The 19,916-nt window shown below is 49.4% G+C and overlaps 1 protein-coding gene and 1 long non-coding RNA gene across 9 annotated transcripts in view; one reads left to right on the top strand and one right to left on the bottom strand.

Annotated features, from left to right (window-relative positions):
* The window catches only part of BCORL1 (BCL6 corepressor like 1), a 67,194-nt gene extending 52,748 nt beyond the window's left edge, over positions 1–14,446 (top strand). For all 8 annotated transcript variants that reach the window (XM_036304676.1, XM_036304677.1, XM_036304681.1 and 5 more), the window contains 3 exons: positions 6,647–6,724; positions 8,582–8,735; positions 12,005–14,446. In XM_036304676.1, the coding sequence (XP_036160569.1) occupies positions 6,647–6,724; positions 8,582–8,735; positions 12,005–12,284 (512 nt within the window). In that variant the 3' untranslated portion in view covers positions 12,285–14,446. The remainder of the gene's footprint in view (positions 1–6,646; positions 6,725–8,581; positions 8,736–12,004) is intronic.
* LOC118653846 lies at positions 7,303–19,537 on the bottom strand. The gene is made up of 2 exons (XR_004966904.1): positions 18,651–19,537; positions 7,303–8,043 (listed from the first exon to the last, which is right to left on the bottom strand). It is a non-coding gene; the product is annotated as an uncharacterized LOC118653846 (long non-coding RNA).
* Positions 19,538–19,916: the final 379 nt, after the last annotated feature.

Genomic DNA, 19,916 nt, shown 5'->3' with positions numbered 1-19,916 from the left:
TTGTCCTGGGCCAATGATGACTCCTATTCCCTTGGCTGAACCATTCCCAGAGTGCAGGGCTTGAGGCAAGCACTCTGTGGCCTCCTCCCACATACCATACATGTACTCTCTCTCTTTTATTTTAATATATTTTATTGATTTTTTACAGAGAGGAAGGAAGAGAGAGAGAGAGTTAGAAACATCGATGAGAGAGAAACATCGATCAGCTGCCTCCTGCACATCTCCTACTGGGGATATGCCCGCAACCCAGGTACATGCCCCTTACCGGAATCGAACCTGGGACCCTTCAGTCCACAGGCCGACGCTCTATCCACTGAGCCAAACCGGTTTCGGCCATACATGTACTCTCTTATATGCACACATGTGGAGGTGTCTGCACACCACTCGATTCCCAGGAAAAGCTGGCACAGGTGACCATCCAGAGCATCTCAAATTGATAAATGCACTGCATGAAGCTCTGTCTCTAATCAACAGCTCTAATCCAGGGCCTCTGTGGTCTAGAGATTGTCCTCCTGAGCTCCTGGGGGTCTTGGGGTCTTCTGGGTCCACATAAAGCTATCTCTGACCACCTGAGTTAGCAGACGAACTCTTAAAATAAATAAATATATATATATATATATATATATATTTATTTATTTATTTATTTATTTATTTATTTCAGAGTGGAAGGGAGAGGGAGAGAGAGAAACATCAATGATGAGAGAGAATGATGATCAGCTGCCTCCTGCATGCCCCCCACCGGGGATCGAGCCTGCAACATGGGCATGTACCCTGACCGGGAATCAGACTGTGACCTCCTGGTTCATAGGTCAACGCTCAACCACTGAACCACAGCAGCAGGGCAGCAGACGAACTCTTTACTTCTCTGACCCTTTCTCTAAAATCCCAACGGAGTTTGAATGTTGAAACCATTTTAAGTAGTTAAGAAATTAGAAATAGATACGTTTCTCTCTCTTCTTCTCATTTCTATGAGAAATAGGTAGCCTTTTGATGCCTCCTTAAACTGACTCGAGTGCCAATCCCTGTTGCAGAAGCAAGCGAAGACTTTTCTTAACTCTTGCACTTCATAGCTTCTCCAGGCCAAGCACCTTTATTCAAATCTTGACATTGTTTCTCAACATTATGGGGTGGAGCTGTAGCTTCAAAATGGGGTCCAGGAGCTGAAAGGAATGTTAAAACTGAACCACATCTTTTCCATGCAAATGGAAAAGTGGCATTAAAGGGAGATCTCTGTCTGGCTATTGGAGAAAGTGTGAATAAGCCTGGAGACCAGGACCTTAGCCTGCCACCCCAGGAAGGCAGGCACTGAGAGTCAGTGGGATTCCAGGAGGGGGGGCCTTGGGTCCAAAGGCTGTTTGAGGGGATGTGAGGGCAATATGCAGGGTCTTTTTAAAAAATCCAGGTACAGTTCACCTAACAACTGTTTCACACTTAGTATATTTACAATGTTGTGCAACCATCATCAGGCACTTTTTTGGTTCCTTAAAGTGAGTATTTCTCTTTTTGTGTCCTCATATCCCTCTTTCTCAGAGCTCAAGAAGCCACTGGGTAGAGTGGCACAGTGGCTCTAGGAAGCACCATGAGGCTGGAGGTTGGAGAGGCAGTTCCCTCCATTCCCCCACCTCCCTGTCCCTACACCTGGATGCATTTGGGTGGACTTCTGGATTTTTCTTTTATCCTTCCTGTCTGGCTGAAGTATTTTAAAAGCTTTTTGCTTTTCATCTCCAAGCATTTGCCTGATCAGACTCTCCATAGATTGTCTTCTTCCTCCCCTAGTGGGGATCCCACTGAGCAGAAAATGAAGGAGAATCCCAATAGGGTGCAAAGGGCTCGCAGCCGGAAAGGTGAGCGAGAGTATCAGGGTTGCGCCTTATGTAGAGCTTCCCTCACTTTGTGCAAGGCCCTTGTTCAGGAGGAGTCTAGGAATCAGATCCTCTTTTAAATACGCAAAGGAATATTACTATTTACGGGTATCTGCAGTGAATCCTTTTGTAAAGCAGGTTGGTATTCATTTGGGTTATAAATGTGGATCTCCTGCATTGGGTTGGCTTAAAATGAGGCCCATTTCTCCCGAGCTCATGAAGGATGTAGTGGCACTCCTTCATGCGTTTATTCATCCACACATTTAGTGATCACCTGTTAGTTTTCAGGTACAGTGCTGGGTACTAGAGGTCAGATAGTGAGCCTTTCTCTTACATCCTGGGGCTTGGAGCACCAAGCCATCCAACCTCCCTCCAAAGGCCTTTGGAAGACCTCCTCCTCGGGTCAAATGACAGGCAGGCATGTGACTGATTTGCCTTTGACCCTTTGAAGGGAAGAATAATATCCAAGCTAGCCAAGGGAAAACAGGTTCATTTTTCCTCCTTTGTTGGAAAGAATGTGGGAGCTGGGGGCGTTGTTGCCGTTTGGTTTGGGGCATTGGAGGAAGTATCGGGACTGCTTTTCCTTCCACTGATGAAAGGGTTAGCAATTTACCACTTGAGGTCACTGAATCACAGGTTTTTGTTTTTCCTGCCAAAGACCTCTGCTGTATGACCCCATGTTGAAGACCGCTTGTTTTTTGTTTTTCTCCCCTTTCATGTCCCTCAGCTGGCAACTTGGTTGGAGGAGATGGGGAGTGGTCTGTTGGGACTCTGGGAAATAGAGAATCTCTGATTGCCATGGTGACCACTCAAACTGAGTACTTAAAACAATTTTTTTTTAATCAAGGCAAAATTCACATAAAATTAACCTTCAAAAGTAAACAATTCAGTGACATGTAGTGCATTCACAATGTTGTACAGCCACTACCTCTATTTCGTTCCAAGACATTTTCATCACCCCCAAAATGAAACCCCGTGCCCCATTAACCAGTTGCTTTCATTTCCCTCTCTCCCCAGCCCCTGGCAACCACTCATCTACTTTCTGTCTCTATGGATTTGCTCATTCTGGACATTTCATATAAACAGAATCGTATAGTATGGGGCCTTTTGTGTCTGACTTCTTTCATGGAATAGCATGTTTTGAAGGCCCATCTATGTGGTAGCATGTTTCAGTACCTCATTTCTTTTAAGGTTGAATAATATCCCATTGTATGGATATACCACATTTTCTTTAACCATGCATCAGTTGACTCACATTTGGGTTGTGTCCACCTTTTGGCCATTGTGACTAGAGCTGCTGTAAATGTGCATGGTACAAGCATTTGTTTGGGTACCAGTTTTCAGCTTTTTTGTTATATACCTAGGAGCAGGATTGATGGACTGAGGGTATTTTTTAAAAAACTATGTTTTTATTTATTTTTTAGAGAGAGAGGATTATTTTGGTTAATCCTCAATTTTTTAGGCAGGGAGAAGGAGAGAAATATAGAAATATCAGCATCAATCAGCTGCCTCCTGCTTGCCCCCCACTGGGGATGGAGCCCGCAACGCTGGCATGTGCCCTGACCAGGAATCGAACTGTAACCTTCTGGCTCATAGGTCAACGCTCAACCACTGAGCCATGTCAGCCGGGCTGGACTGAGGGTTATTTTTCAGGAAAGAATAAGAGTAAAGGACTGAAAGTTATGGGAGGGGGCAAGGAAAAGGAAAGTTAGTCTCCATCCTGATTGTATGTGAAGACCTGTGAGGAAATGTGACTTGAAGCTGCACCATCGAGCAAGCCTTGTAGTTTCTTCCTGTGTTCCACTCATGGGCCTGTTCGGACTTTTGCATCTTTGCTCATGCCAGTGAACTTTGGCCATCTCAAAAAGGGAAATTCACCTGCAAATGACAAAGATTTGCTGTTAGGAGAATTAGAGGAATGTGCCGGGGGCTCTGAAGGCAGTTTCCAAAGAGGCGTCCTAGGAATGTAGTGACCTAGGGCTGCTCTGATGGAGTGATCGTGTGACTTCTTGGTGGGGACTGCAGTCATTTGAACATATAGGTTTCCGCATGCTGGTTAAGCAAGCACATTACTTTATAGTCTGTAGTCTTGCCTTGTGGTAATTTCTCCCTCCCTTTTTTTTGTTATTTTGGTTAATCCTCACCCGAGGATATTTTTCTATTGATTTTTTAGAGAGAGTGAAAGGGAGGGGGAGAGACACAGAGAGAGAAATATCAATGTGAGAGAGACACATGGATTGGTTTCCTCCTGCACACACCTTGGCCAGGGTTGGGGATTGAGCCTGCAACTGAGGTACATGCCCTTGACTGGAATTGAACCTGGGATCATTCAGTCCACAGGTCGATGCTCTATCCACTGAGCCAAACTGGCTAGGGCTCCCTTCCTTTCTTTCCCATATATTATGTTCTTACTATATGTAGGCACCTGGGCTTAGGTACTAAGGAGACAGTGATGAACAAGATAGATGTGGTCCCTATCTTTATGATCTCATCCCTGGATCTCCTAGCACACCTAGCACAGGGCTAGGCACAGAATAGACACCTGCCTGACTGACCAATGCTTTAGGAAGAAACCACTGTCAACTCTAAAGTGACAGGGTACAGAAGAGCACATAAGCTGGCAGCCGTGACCTCAGAGTTTTTTCATAGAATGAACAAAAGATCTAATATACTTGACTAAAGATTTTCCATTTTGGCTGCTCAGCCATTACTTTGAAAGCTTCTCTCTGGCTGCCTTTTCCTACTGGAAGAAACCCTTCATCTCCTAGAACGCTGCTAAAAACGGATTCCTTTCACCGGGTCACAACAGCTAAGAGGTATTTTTGCTGATAGGATGTGTGAAGATAAAGGTATGTTGGAGTGGATAGGACCTTCCATCATGGGAAAATAGCTCTGCTCCTTTAAGAGTGGCTGCCTGCTCTTCCTCCTGGGATTTCATTTTCAGGGGGCACTCTCACCTCATCTGTGCCCTGTGGACTCTCCCGTCCTGTTGCCCATGTGTCCCTTAAGGGCTGGTGGCAACCATACACAGCTAAGTCAGCTTGCCAATTGCACGAGGTGGCATATTGGTAACCGCAGGGCCATGTGCCCACAGATGACACAATTGAATTTGTTGTTAAAGACCTGCTTTTTGTCCACGTGGGACTGAAAATTGAAACAGTTCCACTAGATGAAGCGTAGCTAGGAAACAAGGAGGCTAAGTGGTGACCTGATGTCTGTCCTCAGATCAAGCAAGCAAAAGGTGGTTACAATTTTTTTGTGGTAAAGTACTTATAACACAATTTATTATTCTAAGAATTTTAAAGTGTACAATTGAGTGGTATTAAGTATAGTCACAATGTTGTACAAACATCACCACTATCGAGTGTCAGAACTTTCTCATCACCCCCAAAGGAAACCCTGTACCCATTAGGCAGTCACTTCCTGTTCCCTCCCAATCACCAATCTGCTTCTGTATCTCTAAATGTGCCTGTTCTGGATATTTCATATACATGGAACCATATAATATATGGCCTTTTTATGTCCGGCTTATTTCACTTAATATGGTGTTTTCAAATTTCATCTAAATTGGAGCATGTATTAGCACTTCATTCCTCCCTGTGGCTGAATAATATTCCATTGTATGGATATACCACATTTGCTTATCCCTTTATCAGCTGAATAACATTTGGGTTGTTTCCACTTTGGAGCTATTGTGAACAGAGCTGCTGTGAGCATTTGAGTGTTAGTTTTTGCTTGAACACCCATGTGAAAGGTTTTTGTGAGGATAAACTTGGCCATCTCCTAGATGTTTTTTGTTGTTGTTAATCCTCACCTGAGGATATTTTTCCATTTATTTTTAGAGAGTGGAAGGGAGGAAAAGAGACACAGAGAGAGAAACATCGATGTCAGAGAGACACATCAATTGGTTGCCTCCCACACGGGTCCCTGACCAGGGCTGGGGATCCAGCCTACAACCGAGGTACGTGCCCTTTACCCCTTGACCAGAATGGAACCCGGAACCCTTCAGTCCACAGGCCGACAAACTGGTTAGGGCTCCTAGATGGTTTTCAAAGATGAAACAGGAATTGTGCTTCCTTATCTTACTTTGAATTGGGGAGATCATGATTTGGCGATGTTTCTCTCTCATCGATGTTTCTAACTCTCTATCCCTCTCCCTTCCTCTCTGTAAAAAAATCAATAAAATACATTTTAAAAAATGGTTTGGATAAATAAACATTGTAACCAGCAGGGAATTAAAAGTCCTGGGATAGGTCTAGGATTCTGCTTGCAGAGTAATTGCCCTGCACCATTTAAAGCAGGGATCCCAGACCTAAATGCCTTCAGGCTGATCCTGTAAGAGAGCAGAGCAGGCTGGGTGGGGACTGTTGAATTGGACAATAGCACATGTCGCCTCTCCTTCCAGCCAACTGTTGACATGCAGGAATGTGGATTCAGTGTTGCCAGATCTTCTAATATTTTTTTCAAGAGAAGTTGGAAATCTGGATTTTTTTTAAGTGAAAGCTCTCAGTTTTAAAATGATGGATGTTAATTATTATTATTAATTTTTGTTTGTTTAAAACACTGGGCCAACCCCCAGGTGGTCAGTGGGCTAGACTTGGCTCCTGGCTGCTGGCTTGCAACCTGTGATTGACAGCCAGAAGCACATCACTCTCTCATCACTCCCAGCCCCTCTTGTGGTCCTCCCCTTCTCCCATGTTCCTAAGCCCATGTGTATGTACTTTGCTTCAGATTCTTTATCCAGCCTACCCTCCTTGTCTCACTGCCTTCCCTTCTTTTATCAGATCACCTTTCGGATCTTCAGGGCCGCGCAGAGGGTGATCCTGGTGTATCCTGGGACTTTTACAGCAGTTCCGTATTGGGTAAGCTTGCGGTGGGATTCTTCCCCCACCCCCACCCCTACCTATGGCTCAGAGATGTGGGATTTGCTTTGTATTTCACTAATTCTTCTTAAAGGCCGGAGTGACCCTGTGGAAATTGACCTTCTTACCCTGTTACTGTTAGTAGCTTATAGACCTTTTCAGCCCAAACTCTAGTGCTTGCCTCCCCCAGACTCAGAACCCATTGGCCTAAACTAGGAGATGCTGCTTATTTGGAAAAAGCTATCATTAGCCCTCTACCAACCCCACCCTGGGTATTTATTTTTAATTTGCTGTCTTCCAAGGTCCCTTTCTCTTCCCTTGTTTTGTCCTAACCCAGCCAGAAGCACCACCCCTATGCACATTGTCACCTTTTGTGGTATTGCTCACACTCAAGAGAGACCCAGCCCCTCATCTGGCAGCTGCCACTCCCTCCCTCCCCTGGCCCCACAATGTGTACAGCAGTGATGGCGAACCTTTTGAGCTCGGCATGTCAGCATTTTGAAAAACCCTAACTTAACTCTGATGCTGTGTCACATATAGAAATTTTTTGATATTTGCAACCATAGTAAAACAAAGACTTACATTTTTGATATTTATTTTATATATTTAAATGCCATTTAACAAAGAAAAATCAACCAAAAAAAATGAGTTCGCGTGTCATAGGTTCGCCATCACTGGTATACAGTTTCTGAGATAGCTACCATCTCCCCAGCCCTTAGCCTTCTGGCCCAAGTTTTCCTCTCTGAGAAGAGCAGCCAGTCTTTATCCGTGTCAGTCGTCTATCATTCACCGTCAGGCCAGGGGCTGCAGACTGAGGGAAGCACCACCCTCTAAGCTTCAGGGGAGCTGGAGCAGGAGCAGGTGGGGACAGAGTGAAATATACCACACCCACACTCATCTGGGCAAGGGAGCTGGCTAAGCCCCCTCTGGGCTTTAGGAGATTCCAGCAGGCAGTTGGGGTGGTTTTGGAAAATTGCGGGGGGGGGGGGGTGAAGAGCAGGTGTTTTTAACCTTGCCTTTGACCATGATGGTATCTTCAGGCTTTCATCTCCAGCAGTGGAGCAGCTCATCCTTCACATCACCTTGCTTTTTTCCAACTGAAAGGTGGAGTAGTATAATGAATCTCTGGCCTCAAAAGATTACTGTCTTCCAGGGCTCGAACTTTCATGTGCCGTGGGATTATCGAACCTTGGCCCTGGCCAGGGTTCTGTAGGCTTGCTGTTTTTCTTCTAATCACCCACCTTTATACTCCTTTGTCTTTTTGTTGTTGTTAATGCTCACCCGAGGAGGATATTTTTCAGTTGATTTTTTTAGAGAGACTAGAAGGGTGGGGGAGAGACAGAGAGAAACACTGATGTGAGAAACATTGACTGAATGCCTCCCGTACACACCGTGAGCTGGACTAGGCTGGGGATAGAGCCTGCAATCAAGATATGTGCCCTTGACCGGAATCAACCAGAGAACCTTCAGTCCTCAGGCCGATGCTCCAACCACTGAGCCAAACTGGCTTGGGCTGTCTTTTGGGGGGGTTTTAATCCTCACCCGAGGATATGTTTCCATTGATTTTTAGAGAGAGAGGAAGGGAGAGGGGGAGAGAGAGAGGAAAACACTGATGTGAGAGAGAAACATTGATTGGTTGCTTCCTGTTTGTGCCCCGGCTGGGGATCAAACACGTTGTAATCCGGGCACCTGCCCTGACTAGGAATCGAACCCGAGACCTTTCTGTGCATGGGATGAAGCACCAACCAACCCAGCCCCACCAACCAGGGCCATACCCCTTTGTGTTGTTGGAACATTTCTGTTCTTCCGTTTTGTGCATCTAGCTAAGTCCTAATTCCCTGTGTGTTCTCCTTACAGATGAAAAAGAAGGGTTTGCCTGTGACCTCCTACATAACCCCCCTGGGAGTTCTGATCAGGAAGGAGATGATGGCGAAAAGGATGATTTTATGTTTGAGCTCTCAGACAAGCCTCTTCTCCCTTGCTACAACCTCCAAGTGTCAGTGTCCCACGGGTAAGTGTCTGAGAGACCTATGGGGACTGAGCGCCAGGATCCTGGCAACCCCTGGTCTGCCTTCCTTGGAGGGTGGAATTCTCCAGAAGGAAGCCGAGACCTGGAGACAAATGCTGCAACATGAGAAAGATAATATATGACTAAGGCCATCCTCACTTTCCAGCCCAGATTGGTTATGTTCACAACAGAGGCTGGGCTGTAAGCTCTACATACGCTGAGCGTATATATTTCCCAAACCCCAAATCTAGCTTCACTCTCTGGAGGAGTTTTGTGCTGTTCCTGGGTGAAAGAGAGGATCTGGGAGATATTTGGACTGCTGAACTATTAGAATCTCTGGAACATTTTTGTGGTTTCTGGGGACAGCCAGACAGAATATTTGAAATCGAGAGTCTAGGAAAGGTCAGGATATATGGTTGCCATAGGTATGGGGCCCCTGGGGTCTGTAAGTAATCCCCAGGCTGCTTTCTCACAGACTTAATGCTGGGGAGAGGATGGCCATCAGTGCTATCATCTCAGATTAACATGTATTTTATATCGGGGATCAGCCATTGTCGGAGACTAGAATTTACCTGACACTTAACATTAAACTGAACCCAATTTAGTCTCTATTTGATGACTTGGAAGGCTGTTGGGCAGCCTGCAGGGCCACGGTTCTTGTCAGGTTCGCCGTACGGCAGCGTGTGGCAGTGCTAGTTAGGGTGATGAAGGAAGAATTGTCCTTTTTTTCTTAGCCTTCACCAAGTATTTTCTCTCTGGTCTCTTCTTCACATATTTCAAACAGCTTTGCAAACACTTTCAAGGATACTTTTCCTTTGATATCTATTGTTAAAATATCAGATCTTTTTTTTAAGTGAAAACCCACAATAGAGGGAGGAGTGGACAGTGGCTTAGGAATCCTTCAAGTGAGCTCCTCCGTTGAGGACTCCAACCATTCCACCACACTTTCTTTGCATCCCTTCCCCCATGGCCAGATAAGAATAAAAATAGCCTATATGATGACACTGTAGGGATCAAGTTTCAGGGGTTTTTGGTCCTTATTCTTCTGGGCATAAGCTGATCCCTGAGGGCGGGGCTGGGCCTCTGGGATATAGTATTGCACAGTTAATTAATTCCTCCAAAGTATTCAGCACCTCCTTCTTTGAAACAGGATCTTGAGCCCAGGCAGTAAAAGGACCAGGGCTGTGTGCTCTAGGTGTGGACAGAACACAAGCAACCTGGGCGGCATGCCACTCGGCAAGCAGGGTGGCAGGGAGGTTTTTTGGTCAAGAGCTGGGTGTGGGTAACGCTGGTTTTCCTGATGTTCCATCTTCTAGCGCCTCTTCTGAATCTACCCTGCCCCACAGCTGCAGCACGATGTGAAAATTTTGTTTTTCAAGAAGTAGGGGGGTGTGAAACAGTGACTTGCTGAGGCCTTGTGGGGTTCAGAGTGCCTTCTGCATCATCAAAACAAACCTGAATTCTGATCACTAGTGTCAATGTTCTAGGGGGTTTGCCATTCTTCTTTTCTTAAATATATTTTTATTGATTCCAGAGAGGAAGGGAGAAGGAGAGAGAGATAGAAACATCAATGATGAGAGATAATCATTGAGCAGCTGCCTCCTGCGTGTCCGCAACCCAGGCATGTGCCCTAACTGGGAATCAAACCGTGACCTCCTGGTTCATAGGTCAATGCTCAACCACTGAGACACACTAGCTGGGCAGGGTTTGCCATTCTTTGATGATCCAAGTGTATGGTATTTATAGTCCTTTTCTCTTAACTCAGAGCACTCCATTCCCTGATTGTGTAAGATGACAGTTTTCACTCATTTGGAAGAAGTGTTGCATTTTAGGGATAAGACTTGTGGGTCTTGGTAGAAGTTTTAGGCACTGTGTAGAACCTTCAATTCCATAAACATGTCTTAAGCAGTTGCACCTTTCCGAAATGGGCTCCATTATAAATAGTATAATAGGGGTGTGAACCAAGTGCCAGAGACTGTGGAGGGTGGGACGAGCAAGCAGCTACATTGGCGGAAGGCTTAACAGGTAATATGGCATCTGAGCTAGGCCAGAGAGGAGAGGAGGACTGAGGGTGTGGCATGAGCAAAGACACTGAGACACCCAGGTTCCAAAAGTTCAGAAAACAGGGCTAGTCCTTCCCCAAATGGCTGGCACTTGGGTGGAAGATACACTGTGTGTGTGTGTGTGTGTGTGTGTGTGTGTGTGTGTGTGTGTGTTGGGTGATGATTGGCTTAAAGAGGTTGAAGGGGGTCATGATGCTTGGAAGGTCTTGCATAATGTCACGCCAAAGAATTTGAAGTTTGGTGTGTTTTTTTTGCTGAAGGTACTGCGGGTCCATTGAAAACTGTTTAGGGAATGAGTGAACAGGTCAGGTTTCTTTTTAGAAAACTAATAGTAACAGAGGGTCCAGTGAGGATTGGGGAACAGAAAAGTGACTCTTGGCAGCAAGGAAACCAGCTAGGAGGCTGATGTAATATGTAATATAGTACAGGCCAAAAGTGGCGAAGGCTGGACGTGGGACAGTTGAATGGCAAGAAGGCAAAGCCCTGGATGCAGGGACCACTGACATGGGGATGCAGCATTGCTTCTTGGTTTAGTCCACGCAAGCGGCTGGCCTATGACTGGCCTCTCCAGCACCCCTCTCAGCTGTCCCCAGGCTGCCACCCAGTCGGGTGTGCTCAGCAAAGGCAGACCGGCTGTAATGTGAGCTCCGGCCCTGCAGAAACGACGGTGCTGCCGCTGGAGAAAAAACTTGTCTAATGCATTCCAGAGCCAAAGAGAAATGCCTTTTGGATTACCCGCAGTTTCGGCCTTTCTCCATGGCCCCCCTCTGCTGGGGAAGATCTTGGAGAAAAAGGAGGCAGGGGAAGCCAGAATGCGAACAGGAAAGAGAAACCAGTGGGGCTGCAAGGGTCAGTGGTGAGGAGAACTGGACCCCGCAGATGGTCAATTCTGGGGCATGGTGCCGGTGAAGGCCTAGGGGAGCCTGCTAAGAGTTTTAGGTTCTGGAAGGCCCTTTCCCCCCTGCTCCCACTTTTTGGAAGAGGTCAGTCATGGGTGGAGTGCTCGCCATTTAGCTGAAAAGCTGGGCCAGCCAGTGGAGCGGGCAGAAGCAAATGTTTGCCTCAGCTACACCCAAGGAGCCTCTCGTTTAGTGGGGGTTGGGGGGCGTTGCCAGATGGGCAGCCTTCCTGAGCCTTCCAGAGTGTTCCCTGCACGCCCACCACTTCCCCTCCACCCCCTTCCCTAACTCCCATCCTTGCCTTTTGCAGGCCCTGCAACTGGTTTCTCTTTACTGACGTCCTGAAGAGGCTGAAGCTTTCCTCTAGGATCTTCCAGGCCCGGTTCCCGCACTTTGAAATTATCACCTTGCCCAAGGCTGAGTTCTACAGGCAGGTGGCCTCCAGTCAGCTGCTGACCCCTGCCGAGAGGCCCGGAGCCATGGACGAGTGCCCCCCGGGCTCCTCGGAGACTGTGGAGCTGGTGCGGTATGAGCCCGAGATACTTCGGCTCCTGGGGTCCGAGGTGGAGTTCCACCCCTGGAACAGTTGATGGGGAAAACAGCTCCTCCCTTTTCTTCTTTCTCCTCCCAATTTCACCCTTCCCCACCGTCCATGTTTTCCCCCACCCAGCACCAGACCGCAGAATGAGGCAATAATCCGGACCAACAAGAAGCCGCCTTATCAACGCCAGCATTAGTGACTGGATTTTTTTTTTTGAGGGGGGCGTTACAATTAGTTCTCATCTCCCTGTCATCGTTATTGTTGTGTGGTTGATGATGGGGGTGGAATGTTAAACTCCACATCTGAGGACAAGAGGTCCCGGGGGTGGTGGGAAGTGGCACCAGGGTCCCTTGGACTGGCCTCCTTGTATATGACTAAGACCAAACCTGGGCCCTGGGTGGCCGTGGCCTGTCTGGAGGAGAAAGGAGAAAAGCCTAAATCTCTGAGCGCCCCTTCCATTCCCCTGTGTTCTTCTGTCTTCCATAGTATTTATTTTATTAGTATTTAATTTGTATTTCATTGGTTTCTGATAAGTCTGTATCACTGTGATAATTTGAGACAACTTGTATTGAGGGACTTTCTTCACCTCCTTTCTTTGTTTTTCTGTTGATAAGCTCTGGAGCTGCTCCCCCCTCCCTCCCTCTGACAAAGTTACTCCCAGGGTCTCCCCTACCACCACTGGGGAGGGGGTGGAGAGAGGTGGGAGCCATCCGCTTTTGACTAATGAAGGTGGCTGGTGCTGGCCCAGGGCTGGGGGTTTTGGGGTAAATCCTGAGGCTTTGGTGCTCCCCTACCCCCAGTTTTTTCTGTTTCATCGCCCCCTACCCTTTGCAGCAAGCAGCCCTGCTACCTTGACACTGGTGTTTACTGGGGAAGAGACAGCATCGTGGGAGGGAGGGGTTGATGAGAGTTGAGAGGGTCTGAAGGATGAGGTCACCTCCTCCTCGTGCTTTCTTCACTGCTACCCTCAGAGTGCACAATATGGGTGTGTTCCTGCAGCTATGCCCCCTGCACCCCCAGCCGCCCACCCCTGTGTGCTCTTAACCTCTGTGGATACTGAGCCTCTCTGCTCCCAACCCTTTTCCCCCATCTCTCTCCATCACCAGACTCACAGGACCCCTTCCTCTCTCCCTTTCCTCCTCCCTCTGCCCCCTATTCTACTTTGGAATCTGCAGAGGGCTCTGGGGTTGACTGCCAGATGTGAAGTCTGGCCTCAGCTGTTTCCTAGGTGAGGGCAGAAGACTGGTCTCGGGCAGGACCCGGGGCTGAGTGTGCAGCCTCCAGCACTGGGCGTGTTCAGGGAGAGAGAGGGATGAGCTTGGGCTGCTTCCCTGTCCCCACCCCACCCCCGTGTGGAATTGTCTTTCCCACTCTTGTTCTTATTTTTCTACCAATTGCTATTTTTCCGAACAATCCTTGTAGAGAGTATGTGCCATCCAAAGGCAGGAGGGCCTAGCTGTGGCCAGCTCTGGTTGGAGATGGTACAGTTTTATTGTACAGGTGCTAAAACAACAACAACAAAAGAAGAAAATGGAAAAAAAAAAGACAAAAAAAAAGACAAAAAAAAAAAGCCAGTTTGAGGATGGGGACAATCTTCTCTGGAGACTCCTGACCCATTCGGGAGCATTGGTGGTTATTTTCTTTGTATTGTGTTTGTTCTTTGTTCCAAGGGGAGGGTCTCAGCCCCCTTCTGTAGGACTGCTCCCCACCCCCATCAAACTGCCCAGATGGTTTTGAAGTTGTTCTCCCTTTTAAAACAACAACAAAAATATATATATATATATATATATAAAGTTGAGGGGTTTTGGGTTTTAATTTTTTTGTTTTGTTGGGGTTCATGGTATTTTGTGGTTTATTTTGTTTGCCTTTACTTTTTTGCATTTGGGTGTATATTCTGGCTGCCCTTTATGTTTCATTTTAAGCAACTGGCTGTGGAGTCAAAAACACTTGCATACTGAAAAACCTGTGTCAGGGCTTCTGTCTCCTGTCTCTCTTTACTCTCTGTATTGGCTTTTCTGTGTTTGAAGAAGATGGGCATTGTGGGGAGGGCAGAGGGGAAATTCCTGATCCTGCTTTGCAGTTTTGGGTCCTTCAAGGTACAACTAAGGAGGGAAAGCTGGAGTGGCTAGTGAACATTTACATCACTGGGGCTGGATCAGGAAAGGAAAGGACAGGAAAGGAAAAAGGAAAAAGGAAAAGGAAAAGGAAAGGGAGGAGCAAGTCCTGGGGGACTGGCTGGTGGGGAGAATTGCTTACCTCTATTGGTTGAGTGTGTGTGTGTGTGTGTGTGTGTGTGTGTGTGTGTGTGCAGGCATGTGAGTGCATATGTATGTGTGTGCATGTACAGGCACGTTGGCGGGAGGTGGCTGTGAGGAATGGTCCTCTCTCACTCAAGGAAATCACCTGCCTCCTGCCTCTCTTTCCTGCCCTGGACCACCCACATCGGCGTCTGACTGCAGGGTCTCACCACAGCCCTCACTGTTGTGCCAGTGTCCTGGCTGCCCACCCACATAGTACAGACCTTCCGAGGTTCTGGTTGCCTAAGATCCAGCTGTTATGGAGGCAAGATGCTCTACTTGCCTGGATGCCCTGGGTTTTAGAACTTTTCTCCCCACTTCTGAAAAACAGTGGTGGAAGCTATGATTCCTTCTGACCACTGGCTCCAGAAAGTACTGTTTGAGGGGAAGGGGATGTTTGATAGGCCTATGATGGGGCCATTTCAAGCAGTATTCTTAGGGCCTCTCATTGTGGTTTAGGTCTCTGGAGAGCCCTGTCAGTGTATAGGCCAGATCTGTATGTTTGGCCAACTGAAGTCCAGCCATCTCCAGGAAAGAACAGTGAGCTGCTCTCTTTTCTCAAGCCTCAGAATCAGCCTCAACCAGAGTCTTTCTGACCAGATGGAGGATTATCAACCCCTTTGGTCCCCAGCATGAATCGTTCTCACTGGCCTCTGCTTCCCAACTTTCTGATCCTGAGACCCTTTAACATCCTCCTATCTAATAAAAGAGAAACATGGTAATTAGCGTACAACCGCTACCCTTCCCATTGGCTACTCAGGGTGATATGCAAATTAACTGCCAGCCAAGATGGCGGCCGGCAGCCAGGCAGCTTGAAACTAACATGAGGCTTGCTTGCTTCAGTGACTGAGGAAACCAACGTTCCCTGCCTGCCTTGCCGGCCTCTGAGCCTGCAGTTTGAAACATTGTAACAAATATAGAAGCTAAACAAAACCCCAGAAACCTGCTTTCAGTGAGCCGGGAACTCAGAGCTGGAGTTATACATTGTTTAGATTATAGAACCCAAACAAACCAGATACCTGCTTTCAGCAGCAGAGGCCTCAGAGCTGGAGCCAGAGCTAAAGCTGGCCCAGAATTAAAAAAAAGAAAAAAAGGAGCAGTTGGGAGCTTCAGCCCTCAGCCCCTCACCCAGACTGGCCAGGCACCCCAGTGGGGACCCCCACCCTGAAGGGTGTGTGACCAGCTGCAAACAGCCATCATTCCCTCACCCAGGCTGGCCAGGCACCCCAGTGGGGACCCCCACCCTGAAGGGTGTGTGACCAGCTGCAAACAGCCATCATCCCCTCACCCAGGCTGGCCAGGCACCCCAGTGGGGACCCCCACCCTGAAGGGTGTGTGACCAGCTGCAAACAGCCATCATCCCCTCACCCAGGCTGGCCAGGCACCCCAGTGGGGACCCCCACCCTGATCCGGGACACCCTTCAGGGCAAACCAGCCAGCTCTACCCATGCACCAGGCCTCTATCCTATATAGTAAAATGGTAATATGCCTCCCAGCACCAGGATCAGCGGAGACGCGAGGCCTCCCGGCACCGGGATCAGCGTGACAGGGGGCAGCGCCCAAACCCCCTGATCACCCTGCGGCTCTGTGTGTGACAGGGGGTGGGGCCACAACCTCCCTATGGGCCCTGCTCTGTTCGTGACAGGGGAAGGCGCCCCAACCTCCTGATCAGCCCTGCTCTGTGCCTGATATGGGGGAGCTCCCCAACCCCCTGATTGCCCTGCGGCTCTGTGTGTGACGGGGTAGAGCCATAACCTCCCCCATCGGCCCTGCCCTGAGTGTGACAGTGGCGGCGCCCCAACCCCATGATCGGCCCTGCTCTGTGGGTGATAGAGGGCGGCACCCCAACCCCCTGATCCGTCCTGCTCTGTGTGTGACAGGGGGCGGTGCCCCATCCCCTATCGGCCCTACTCTGTGAGTGACAGGGGGGAGCTCCTCAACCCCCTGATGGGCCCTGCTCTGTGCGTGACAGGGGGGAGCTCCCCAACCCCCCTGATTGGCCCTGCTCTGTGCGTGATGGGGTGGTGCCGCAACCTCCCCATCAACCCTGCCTTGAGTGTGACAGGGGGCAGTGCCCCAACCCCCCAATCGGCCCTACCCTGAGCGTGACTGAGGGTGCAGCGCCCCAACCCCGCCCCCCCCCCACGGGCCCTGCTCTGTGTGTGACGGGGTAGAGCCATAACCTCCCCATCGGCCCTGCCCTGAGTGTGACAGTGGCGGCACCCCAACCCCATGATCGGCCCTGCTCTGCAGGTGATAGAGGGCGACGCCCCAACCGCCCCCCACAGGCCCTGCTCTGTGTGTGACGGGGTAGAGCCATAACCTCCCCATCGGCCCTGCCCTGAGTGTGACAGGGTGCGGCACCCCAACCCCGTGATCCGCCCTGCTCTGTGTGTGACAGGGGGCAGTGCCCCAACTCCCCTATCGGCCCTACTCTGTGCGTGACGGGGAGAGCTCCCCAACCCCCTGATGGGCCCTGCTCTGTGCGTGACAGGGGGGAGCTCCCCAACCCCCTGATCGACCCTGCTCTGTGTGTGACAGGGTATGGAGCCCCCAACCCCCCTGATTGGCCCTTCTCTGTGCGTGACAGGGGGTGGCGCCGCAACCTCCCCATCAACCCTGCCTTGAGTGTGACAGGGGGCAGTGCCCCAACCCCCCAATCAGCCCTACCCTGAGCATGACTGAGGGTGGCATCGCAACCTCCCAATCCACCCTGCTCTGTGCATGACAGGAGGCGGCGCCCCAACTCCCCAATCGGCCCTGCTCTGAGCCCAACCAGGGGCTGCACCTAGGGATTGGGCCTGCCTTCTGCCACCCGGGAGCAGGTCTAAGCCAGCAGGTCGTTATCTCCCGAGGGGTCCCAGACTGCGAGAGGGCACAGGCCGGGCTGAGGGACCCCCCCTTCCCCCTGAGTGCACAAATTTTTGTGCACCGGGCCTCTAATCTATATAATAAAAGCATAATATGCTAATTAGAGGGATGTCCTTCCGGGCGTCCTTCCAGACAAAGCCGCAGTGGGTGGGGCTGAGGCAGAGGTGGCAGAGGCCCCCCCAGCCGTGGTGGGCGGGGCCATGGCCCTTGCACAAATTTCGTGCATCAGGCCTCTAGTTATATATATAATTTATTTCAGACAGGGAGATAGAAACATTAATGAGAGAATCATTGATCAGCTGCCTCCTCCATGCCCCACACTGGGGATGGAGTGCTCAACCCAGGCATGTGCTCTGACCGGGAATCGAACCATGACCAGGTCCTGGTTCATAGGTTGACACTCAACCACTGAGCCATGCTGGACAGCTGGAGACCTTTAGTATAGTTGCTTTATTAGGTTTCCAAACAGCCTCATAACAGTACTGATTTCTGGGCAAGAGTCCTCTGTTTGGCACTTGCAGATATGCCAAACTCCGATATGTCAATAGGTGGTGAAAGCCATGTGGTGAGTGTCAGGGCTCAGCTAGGCCCAGGGTGGTTTGGGAGCTCAAAAAGATGGACAAGGGCACTGGGGTGGTGGGAAAGACGTTCTGGGAGAGGTGATGCCCGTACACTTTAGTAGAAAAGTAGGAATTAGGGGTGGCAAGGGAAAAAAATCTTTGAACTGAGGAGACAATCTGAGCAAAGTCTTGGAGACAAGGTAGTATGTGCAGGAAACTATAACCCATTTCAGTGTCACTGCGGCTGGAAGGGACAGATGGAGAGGGAGGGCACAGGAGCCCTGCTGGCCATGCCAAGAAGCACAGCTTGGACTTTTGCCTTAGGTGATACAGAAGGATGGGAAACTTTAAACTGGGTAGTGGGTAGTGACAGGGTTTGTTTTTGTTTTAATAAATTGGTAAAAATGTGTTGAAGGTGGGGCAGGTAGAGGGAGGAAAAGGTAACTGCTTGAGATTCCCCCCCCCAAAAAAAAGATGAAGGGAGAGTGGTGGGGGTTCTACAAGGATTTCCTTTTAAGACAGGAAGGAGATGCTGTGGCAAAGTCAGAATGAACCAAAGGAATAGTTGTTTGGGGAGCCATGGACAGCTACAGGCATTTGGTTTGGTTGTGTGGGTGCTCACACCCCTTTGGTCCCCTGGAGAAAGGCAGAGTTAAAAGTGGAACCAAACAGCAGTTTATTTCTTACCTCCATTTTGGGTTCCTTTCCCCAGACCTTTCCTGAGTCCTCTGTCCTTCAGCCCAGGTTAGGAAGATCAGAGCAGGAGGTATGGACGATGATATGAAATCTGCATCCCTGGTGAAAATTGGGGCAAAGACGGTGGCCTCTTATGAAATGACCTCCTAATACTTTCAGTGTGGTCTAGACCAATGGTCGGCAAACTCATTAGTCAACAGAGCCAAATATCAACAGTACAATGATTGAAATTTCTTTTGAGAGCCAAATTTTTTAAACATAAACTATATAGGTAGGTACATTGCTATTAACTTAATTAGCGTACTCCTAAGGCTTAGGAAGAGCCACACTCCAGGGGCCAAAGAGCCGCATGTGGCTCGGGAGCCGCAGTTTGCCGACCCGGTCTAGGGGAAAGGGCCAGCTCCACAACTTACCACCTAGGTTGGTTAACCTTGGGCGAGAACCTAATGTTTCCGAGCCTTAGTTGCTCCATCTGCCAAATGGGGCTCAATTTACCGACTAGGGAAGAAAATCATACTGAGTAAACATGGCTGTTCAGCTCGAAGTTAGTTCCTCCCACACGCCCCAGGTCATGAACCTACAGTTAGTTAATGACGTTCTTACCAGACTGTTCCTCTTTGGGGTGAGGGGTTGAAATGGAGGTCCTATTCAAGGGTCCATATTCTGGGAGAAAAGGACCATCTGCTATGTCTGCATCCCTATTTGGGTGGCTGGATGGGGTGGGGGTGGATTGGGTAGTAAACCCCTGCCCCTTCCTTATTCTAATCTCTAACGGGGAGGGGGGCAGGGGGAGGAAGCTCGTTAGGTATTTCTATTGTGTCCCACCCCGCTAAGACGCACGCGCGCGCGGTGGGTGTGTGTGTGTGTGTGTGTGTGTGTGTGTGTGTGTGTGTGTGTGTGAGAGAGAGAGAGAGAGACAGAGAGAGAGAGAGAGAGAGGAGGGCGGGAATTGGGGGGGCGTGCAGTGCTCTGGCTTTCTGGACCCCGCGACGGGCGGGCCTCCACGTGTTCCCCTAGACCACGGATTTCGGGGGGGGGGCGGGGCTGGCTAGCTTGCAGCGTCGGGCTGCTGGGCGCAGATACATTCCGGGCTCACGCAGCGGGCAGTCGGGGCCCTCCGCTGCCAAACCGATGTAGCGGGCGCCCTGGCCCGATCGCTTTCCGATTTTAAGGTAGAAAGCAGCGCTGCGTGAAAGTGTAGTTAAAGGCAGGCTACGGAGGGGAGGTGGGCCAGGCCAGGCGCCCTGCGGCTGGAGC

The sequence above is a fragment of the Myotis myotis genome, unplaced genomic scaffold, assembly GCF_014108235.1.
Source record: "Myotis myotis isolate mMyoMyo1 unplaced genomic scaffold, mMyoMyo1.p scaffold_m19_p_4, whole genome shotgun sequence".
In the NCBI taxonomy this organism is placed as follows: domain Eukaryota; kingdom Metazoa; phylum Chordata; class Mammalia; order Chiroptera; family Vespertilionidae; genus Myotis; species Myotis myotis.
The sequence above is the reverse complement of the archived record's forward strand: the minus strand, read 5'-3'. Positions and strand labels throughout refer to the sequence as shown.